General features: G+C 39.0%; 1 protein-coding gene across 1 annotated transcript; it reads left to right on the top strand.

Moving 5' to 3' along the window:
* Positions 1-1464: 1464 nt before the first annotated feature.
* Positions 1465-5384, top strand: LOC101308923 (calcium-transporting ATPase 12, plasma membrane-type-like). Its single transcript, XM_004290589.1, has 2 exons — positions 1465-4938; positions 5116-5384. The coding sequence occupies exon 1, from the start codon at positions 1676-1678 to the stop codon at positions 4925-4927; it is 3252 nt and encodes a 1083-aa protein (XP_004290637.1). The 5' UTR covers positions 1465-1675; the 3' UTR covers positions 4928-4938; positions 5116-5384.
* Positions 5385-9712: the final 4328 nt, after the last annotated feature.

Here is a 9712-nt window from a genome sequence, read left to right as displayed (position 1 = left end):
AAAANAAAAAAAAATAATATATATATATATATATACACCTAAGATTTTTTTTTAATTTTAAAAAACTTGGTTGGGCTTGATCCCTACCAACCCTTGCTTTGGCTCTGGATATGATCAACACAAGTATCCTTAAAAGTTTTTTAGATCTGGAGACTAATTTGTTCGGAAAGTTAATGTCAAAACTCTTCCTTCCACGAGCCACCAAAATTACATTAGGCTTCAAACTTGCTCAGCATCCACGGTATCCATGATTTTTTTTCTTTGCATTTCGTGTCAGAACATCATTAGAGGGTAGTAAATGACTCGACATCTCAACTACAGATTTTCTTCAGAAACCAGTAGCACTCAGCCGCCTAAACAATACCATGAAAGAACATTCTACTGCTCCGAGTAAAAAAATAAACGAAAAAGAATGACCGCAGTCAGCAACACTAATCTTGCATTCCAGCTGAAAAACGATGTAATGAGAATATGTGATGAACACATTTGTTCAACTTCAAAAGTATACATGTATAAATTAGGGGCCGTATAAATTAAGCCAATGAAGGTCCGGCCTCTCTGCGCCAAAGACAAATGATTGGTTGTTGCAGAGTTAGGAAACTAGTTCCAAACTACAAAGGATCCTTCAAAACGAATAGGTTGAGTTTAGCCTAACAAAACGAACAAGTAGGTCAATCAAACATAGAACAATACGATGGAGTTTGGCAAATACTGCTTGTTTTCTCTCGATTCTGTCGACCAGGGTTCAAACCATGCATGCTTCTGGGTCATCTCCAGGTATAAATTAACTAAGCAGAACTATACAACCTGGCGTTAAAACGAAGCAACCAACACGAGAAAACACGAAATAGGTAGAATACGGAAGAGACTGTTAAGATTGTATAGTCTTGAAGCTAACCAGAACCTAACACTGCGTTCGAGTTTGTTGAACGATGGATCCAAGGGTTCGGCAAGAGACGCATTACGATACTTAGATCCGCAAGGAGTAGCTGTTTCAGTTCTAATGGTTCCCCATCAAAACAGCCGACTTAGCACAATGAAGAAAGCAGTTCTTTTTTTCTTTTTTTTTGAAAAGGGGTTTGGGAAGAAAGCATTTCTTTATTGTGAACAGAAGTATGAGAAAAGTCGAAGACGCGTTTCCCACATTTTGGGGTTAAGTACGTAGTAAAGAAGCATTACGGATTTTCAAACCAAAATTGAAGACATTAACAAATCAGCTGACCATAATAACTATGTCACTGTCGACTTTTGTTTCTGAACCTGTCTACAGTTTTATATAATCATTTTGGAAACATCCGAACAACTTCCCCAAACCCCCACCAAGTTTATACAACTCGTCGATATTTCTAGTGTAGCCATTTGTCAATGTTTAATTCAGAACCCAAAAAAGTAGTCACTGTTCCAAGCATTTTTGGTTCAATTTCCTCCATACAGATGTGAAGTTGAATATTCAAAAGAACGGGGCGCTAGTGCTGGCAAATACCTGTAAAAATTATTCACTGTGAACTTTGGAAAGCACAAAGCAGTTCGTGCTGCTTGGCATTGTCGGCATCTAAGTCTATATAAACGGCAGAGGGTGCAAATTAGAATGAAAATCTTTCCAGGAAAAAAACAGATAAATATTTTCCTGCTAACTAGCTTTCTCTGAAGTTGTAGCTCTTCCTACTAATAAGACATGGTGAGCAGAAGGAATTCACCTTATGATTGTGGCCAGCTGATAGTTGAAATCACCACTACCACTTTCACCAGAGCGAAGAAGAGGTGGCGGATGGCGTATGCAGCCTTGTATGCTGTAAGGGTCATGCTATCACTTCCCAAAGAACTTATGTATAAGAGGAGCAACTACTACAAGGGCTACTCTGAGATCTCTGAGGATGGCTCTTTTGTTGGATTCCAAGCTCTCAAAGGAAGCCAGCGGGATAGGGAAGATTTATACTCTGGCCTTGAGCATGGGGCAAAAGGCTCTGCACCACTGGAGCTACAAGATTATGAGTCTCGTTCTTACACTTCCCTTGACGTGAAACCAAGCACTTCTCATGATGAAACTGGTCATTATGGTTCTGTCCCCAACAACATTGACCATGAAGGACTTGCAAAAATGGTGAAGGAGAAAGACTTGGTTGCTCTAGGAAAGTTTGGAGGAGTTACTGGCATAACCACTTCTCTTGGAACAAATACAGAGAAAGGGTTACCAGGCAACGACATAGAAATCAGCAAACGCCGCGACTTATTCGGCTCAAATACATACCCAAAGCCGCCTTCAAAAGGGCTCTTCTATTTTGTGGTGGACGCTCTGAAAGACATGACGATTCTGATTCTATGTGTCTGTGCGGCACTTTCTTTGGCATTTGGAATCAAAGAGTATGGAGTGGAGGAAGGCTGGTATGAAGGTGGAAGCATCTTTGTTGCTGTATTCATTGTCATTGTTGTCTCAGCTCTGAGTAACTTCAGACAGGAAATCCAATTCGACAAACTGTCTAAAATAAGCAGCAACATCAAGGTTGAGGTATTTCGAGACAGACAGCGACAAGAAATCTCCATCTTTAATGTTGTGGTTGGAGATGTAGTATTCCTTAACATTGGAGATCAGATTCCTGCAGACGGTGTGTTCTTAGATGGCTACTCATTTCAAGTGGACGAGTCCAGCATGACCGGGGAGAGCGACTATGTAGAAGTTGATTCTACAAAGAATCCCTTCCTCTTGTCTGGTGCAAAGGTGGCTGATGGTTATGGTAGAATGCTGGTCACATCAGTTGGGATGAACACTGCATGGGGCGAGATGATGAGCTCAATTTCGCAGGAATCAAATGTAAGAACTCCATTACAAGCTCGGCTAGACAAACTTACCTCTTCAATTGGAAAGGTAGGCCTTGCAGTTGCTTTCTTAGTTCTTCTAGTCTTGTTGATTCGTTATTTCACTGGCAACACAAAAGATAAGAATGGCAATAAGGAGTATATTGGTAGCAAAACAAAAACAGATGATGTGTTGAATGCAGTAGTGCGGATTGTATCTGCTGCAGTCACTATAGTGGTGGTGGCAATTCCTGAAGGCTTGCCACTGGCTGTCACACTAACACTAGCTTACTCTATGAAAAGAATGATGAAAGATCAGGCAATGGTTAGAAAACTATCGGCTTGTGAGACAATGGGGTCAGCAACCGTTATCTGCACTGACAAAACAGGAACTCTGACACTAAACCAAATGAAAGTAACTAAGTTTTGGGTAGGCCAAGACTCTATTGCAGAAGATAATTCATCCATCACACCAAATGTTCGTGAGTTGTTCTATCAAGGAGTTGGTTTGAACACAACTGGGAGTGTTTTCAAACCTCTTACAGGATCCAAACCCGAAATCTCCGGCAGCCCAACAGAGAAGGCAATACTCTATTGGGTTGTTTTAGATTTGGGTATGGACATGGAAGAACTGAAGCCCAGGTATGACATTCTCCATGTTGAAACATTTAATTCAGACAAGAAACGAAGTGGGGTTCTTATAAAGAAAAAAAATGACAACACCATCCATGTGCATTGGAAAGGAGCTGCTGAGATGATAGTTGCAACATGCTCAAGGTATTATGATACCAATGGAACTGTAAAGCCCTTGGATGTAGATACAAGGTCTAACCTTCAGAAAATTATCCAAGGGATGGCAGCTAGTAGCCTCCGATGCATTGCTTTCGCTCATGCACAAATTTCAGAGGAAGAAATTGAATACAGTGATGACGACAAGACTCACCAAAGGCTCAAAGAAGATGGGCTGATCTTGCTGGGGATAGTTGGTCTCAAAGATCCATGTCGACCAGGGGTCATCGATGCTGTGAGAGTCTGCAAGGCTGCAGGTGTGGACATCAAAATGATAACTGGAGACAATATTTTCACAGCAAAAGCTATAGCTACAGAATGTGGAATACTAAAGAAAGAGAACCAACCTAGTGATGGACAAGTTGTAGAAGGAGCCGAATTTCGAAACTACACTGACGCAGAAAGAATGCAGAAGGTTGATAACATCCGTGTGATGGCAAGGTCCTCCCCATTCGACAAGCTTTTAATGGTACAGTGTTTGAAGCAGAAAGGTCATGTGGTTGCAGTCACTGGTGATGGTACAAATGATGCACCTGCATTGAAAGAAGCTGATATAGGACTTTCCATGGGAATCCAAGGAACTGAGGTGGCAAAAGAAAGCTCGGATATCATCATCTTGGATGACAACTTCAATTCTGTGGCCACGGTTTTGAGATGGGGGAGATGTGTTTATAACAATATACAGAAATTCATCCAATTTCAACTAACCGTTAATGTTGCAGCTCTAGTAATCAACTTTATTGCAGCAGTTTCAGCTGGTGAAGTTCCCTTAACAGCAGTTCAATTACTTTGGGTGAATCTCATCATGGACACGCTAGGTGCTCTGGCTCTTGCTACCGAGCGACCAACTAATGAGCTAATGGAGAGGCTACCTGTGGGCCGCACCGCTCCACTCATAACCAATATTATGTGGAGGAATCTTCTAGCTCAAGCTCTATATCAAATAGCTGTTCTCTTGATCTTGCAGTTCCAGGGCGAGTGCATATTCAATGTCACCGCTGCGGTGAATGATACTTTGATTTTCAATACCTTTGTACTATGCCAAGTTTTTAACGAGTTCAATTCAAGGAGCATGGAGAAGAAGAATGTATTCAAAGGTATCCTCAGGAACAGACTGTTTATTGGGATTGTGGGGGTAACTATTGTTCTTCAAGTTGTGATGGTGGAGTTTCTGAAGAAGTTTGCAGATACAGAAAAGTTGAATGTTCAGCAATGGGTAGTTTGTATCGTAATAGCATCTGTATCATGGCCACTTGGTTGGGCTGTGAAGTTTGTACCTGTTTCAGAGGATCCATACTTCAGAATTATCAAGAAGTCACTCGTCAGATTCAAAAACATTTTGTGAAGGTTTTGGGGGTTTGGGGTCAGTGCCTAGAGTTTGGAATCCTAAGCTTGAGTGAACTAGAAGAATTGCTGATCTCTAAATGCACATTCCGTTATGTTGGGGGCATGAGACTGCTCCTTTTAAATTCATAATGGAACGGAAACTAAGAGGTCAAGAGTGCTTATCCCAGAGGTACAGGTTCACTCAAGTTTAGGGTTCCAAACTCTGAGCACTAGCCCCAAACCGTGAGCCGCGAAGACCAGACACCCGGACATGGATTTTACTCTCATGGTGGGTCTAAGATCCAAGTCCGAGTGTCCGGTGGTTGGGGCTCATGGACACAGCCAATAGCTTGAAGTTTCAAATTAGTTTGTAGGACTGGAACAAGTATACCTAACTTCTAAATCCCCTTTTAGTTAGTTGGATAAAGAGTGCTCACTCATTCCCAAATTATATGAATGCCCATTTTTATTGTAATGAACCAGAAAAGTACCTAGCAAATATGTATGATTGTAGACAATAATTTGGTCTAAGGGTGAGAACTTCATCTGTGATGTAATACCCTTATTCTAATTAGTACAACTGTCTAACTTTGTACCCTCACAATTTTGTTAAGAGATGTGAAAGGATTTCTTATTTCCAATACAATCACTGATCACTATTTTCTAAGTTCTTTCTGTTTATTAGTTGTTTTGAAGCACAGTCAAGAAGTCGATACAAAAGCTAATGCCATTCCAGCAGACTCAGCTTTCAATTCCCTGAGTATACAGTGAAGAAGAACACAACTTCTACCTAAGAATAAAATTGGAAAACTGGAAAGGACCTAATATTGCTAAACAAGAAAACTAGTCAGATCAGCAAGGATGAAGTATATTCATTCTAATTCCAAATAATCTCACTACTTAACATACAAGCGCGCGCGGTGGAAAGTGGGGAACTGAGGGTAGTCTACCCATGATTACGACTATTCCAGTAAACTGAAGTTCTATGATTTCTATCACTAACAAAGGTGCATATATGCAATGCAGGTATTCAATCTCGACACGCAAACTTTTCATCACAAAGTAATTATGCACAAACAGACATATACAATTGGAAGCAAACATTTGCATAATCATTGAGCTTTCAAGTATAAACTGAAATGGTAAAAGGAACTTGATTCCACTCACATTGGACTTACGTCGAACACCTGGTGGGCATGGAAACAATCTCTTTCATGTTTTCCCTGCAAACCAAATTCCCACACCGTAATTGATATGAACTAAACCAAGGTCGTTCCTTTTCAACAAAAACTTGAGAAGAACAATCAATGGCACGTACCCAAATAAGAAATGATCCGGGAAAGACGACAATGTAGAAGATGAACCACCCTTACCTGTTACAATGAGCAAGAAAGTAACAAACGAACCCCATTTACCTTTTGATTTGGGAGATAAAGAAAGTAAGAAACCCATCAAAAACGAAACGACGGTTTTGCGTCGAGGATTGGGCGCGAAATAAACAGACTGTGGCGGAAAAGGGTCGGGGCAAAAAGAAGCAGTCTTGGTTTTGCCAGTGGTAAAACGCATACACGCATGTTTTTGTGTAGGAGAATCCCCCACAGGGAAATTATAAGGTGCTGCTATATATATAGAACCAAATTTCTTAGTATACCCAGCAAACAAAATATTATTATATATTTCCTACTATACCCCTGATTGCACTGACATCTAAAATTGCACCCAGCACCCCACTCGGTCATGCTTCCATTTCGACCCCGCTTCAAACCGCTTCAATTCTCCTTCTGATCATTGACTCATATAATCGTATATTCATTAGTTCAAATTGATCAAAACTAGATGGGCATATATAGATGTTGATCAATGAAAGCTTACTGCATCCCACTTGGTTCTTGATTATAACATATCTATGCTTCATTATATCAATTCAAGATGTTTTTACAGAGAGTATATTCTTAATTATATAATTGCAATTGATTTGCTACTGGGCACTATTCATTGCTTTAATTTTGATGCACACGTTATGTGTTCTCCTCTTGACATATATGAAATTTTGACATCTAAACACGATCATTCAAACAATGAGAATCCTCAATAAGTTAATTGGAGTTTGATGAACTTTTGAAACATTGCAACATGAACATCGACTCAGTTGAAGAATTTCATCAATTATTTGAAGTGTTAACAGATTACTGAGGAAGATCAGCCTGCATAATGCCATAATCTGATACAGATTTTTATTTGTTCGATAAACAATCTGACGCAGAGTTTGGAGGAAGGGGATGTGAGGTAGGGGTTTGAGTTTGACAGTTAATAGAAATAGGGTTAAAATTGGAAATCTTAAGAAAAAAATTGTGTGCCGGGTCTACTGAGTAATTTGTTGGGTACATATAGCAAATGAGCCATTCTAGTGAGGACCCTTAAGTTGAGGACTTTTCGGTTTATAGTTTAAAAGACTCAATTTTCGATCACATTTTGACATCTTATCCGTTTAGTTTTTAAGTATATAATTTCTACAAATTTTCACCCAAATTGGTGTTTGTTAAGATAACAAACTAGATCAAATTAATGGATGAACTAAATCTATCAAATATGAACCGTTCAAGTTCATAATTGATAAATCACACTTATGAATGTCTTAACAATTTTCAATATAGCTGCAAATTTGAAGAAATTATCTACTCATAAATACCTATAAACTGAACGGTCAAGATGTAGATATAAGATTGAAATGTGGGATAAGCCGAAAAGTCTGCACCAAGTCTTCAACTTAAGGGTCCTCACTAGAAATGCTTCCCATATAGCAACACCCAATTATAAATTGTACCCGAAACAACATATGACTTTTGGTCCCCTTTAATACTATTTGTCTAAGAGGGTGGGTATTTTGATGGACAAATAAAGGTGATCGGCAAATTTGTATCCGCATTATTTATTTACCTCTATTTTTTTTTTCACCACCTGACAGTGTCACGTGGTGTTCTGGATACAGAGAATAATTACTCTTGTCCACACAAGTTTCATCTAAGGGTGAACGTGATTCGGTTTGGATCGGTTTGAGCCTCAAACCATAACTGAACTTATTTTTTTTTTTTTACAATATTTCAAACAACAATCAAACCGTTATTTTTTCGGTTTTAGAATATATCAGTTACATAATCATTCCAGTAGCTAGTAAGAGTTGTCCTTTATGATCGAGGACAAGTGACCTTGAACAATAGAAAGATATTCTATATATTGTACAACCGAATCAGTAAGTGTGGGAGGCTTGCAAAGGCCAGTAGCCTTGGATAAAATTGTATAGATCGAGCTTTAATTACTTGATTCACATGAGCAATATAGGAAGTGGCAAATGGCAATATGGTGCAGTGCTTGGTTAAATTTCATGACATAATGGCTACAGGCAAAGACTCGTTATAGGACAAGGGATTTCATCAAATTTCAGCATATATATATGATCACCAAACAATTAATATCAATGTTCTTCTTCTTGTTGTTTTCTCCTTTTGTTTATGAAGAGGCATCCCTAATTTGAATACAAACGGTTTGCCGTCAATGTTCTTTTAGCTGGGTTAGTCAATCAACTATATTTAAGCTCATTTTTTCTATTTCATTTGCTTAATTACAAAAGAAAACAAAAACAACCTGAGGATTATGAACCAGTAAAGCTAGCTAGGTTTAAAGCAGCAGGACTCTCAGAGCGATCATTATGTAATAAATCTTGATTATGAACATTGCTAGCTATTGCATTTGCTTCATGAAGCATATGATTCTCCCTTTGCTTAGTTTGCAACATTAAAATGTCAAGAAGCTTTCCATCGAAGTACAAAAACTACTGTAAGTTTTCAGATCATGATATATTTCACTGCCGGCGCGCCGGCCGGGTATCAAAAGTAAACTTTACATTACAAGAACTGCACAAGGACTTAATTAACTAATTCAATCAAGGATTAAACATAAGTATCTGGAGACCACCAACAGCAAGAAACATGGTGGAAGTGGAACCATGACCATGGAAGCTAGCTAGCTTTACAGTAATGCACTGCATCCATGCACAAAGATTCAAGTGCTTTCTCCCCTTGAGATCCATTCTTTATAACGACACATGTCACCATTAAAGTGTTGTTTAACAGAACCAATACATTAAGATAAATAAAACTAATACAAAGGCTGTTAGTATATACATGGGGATTAAGAGGATAAGATATATAAAATCTGAAAAGAAGTAATCTAACCATGTTTAGAGAAACAGAAGAAATTCTGTCACTCAAAACCCTAACACCTATATAAGATTCTTATACTTTAAGCCATGCGTCTGCTTAGCCGGCCAGCTCAAGATTCTCATCTCATCAAATCTATTCGAGTTATCGAGGCTATATATCTGTATAAATCATACATAAGCTTTGCAAAAATGCAAAATGATAAATTAATGCAGTCAGAGACTCAGAATTAAGTACTATGAACAGTAATTGGCTAGCTAGCTTGGTACCCAGAAGTGAATGACAGATTGGATGAACACAAAAACAAAATGATCGAGAAAACTAACTGATTAATCAGGAGAGAACGGTTATCGGCATAGAAGTGTGTATGTAGGAGTACGTACTCGTGAAGCCATCAACAGGTGAAGTTGCCACATGATCTGATCTTTCCTTGACTCGTATACAACCGGCCGAGAGGGAAGCTTAGATCATGCTGGCAGCTTCAACTGCAAGTGATCCACGACAATTCAGACGTGTGTGTGTGTGTTTGAGTCGAGAGAGAGAGAGAGAGAGAGAGAGAGAGGAGNGAGNGNGAGNGAGNGAGAGAG

The sequence above is a fragment of the Fragaria vesca genome, linkage group LG2 (genome assembly GCF_000184155.1).
Source record: "Fragaria vesca subsp. vesca linkage group LG2, FraVesHawaii_1.0, whole genome shotgun sequence".
Lineage (NCBI taxonomy): Eukaryota > Viridiplantae > Streptophyta > Magnoliopsida > Rosales > Rosaceae > Fragaria > Fragaria vesca.
The sequence above is the reverse complement of the archived record's forward strand: the minus strand, read 5'-3'. Positions and strand labels throughout refer to the sequence as shown.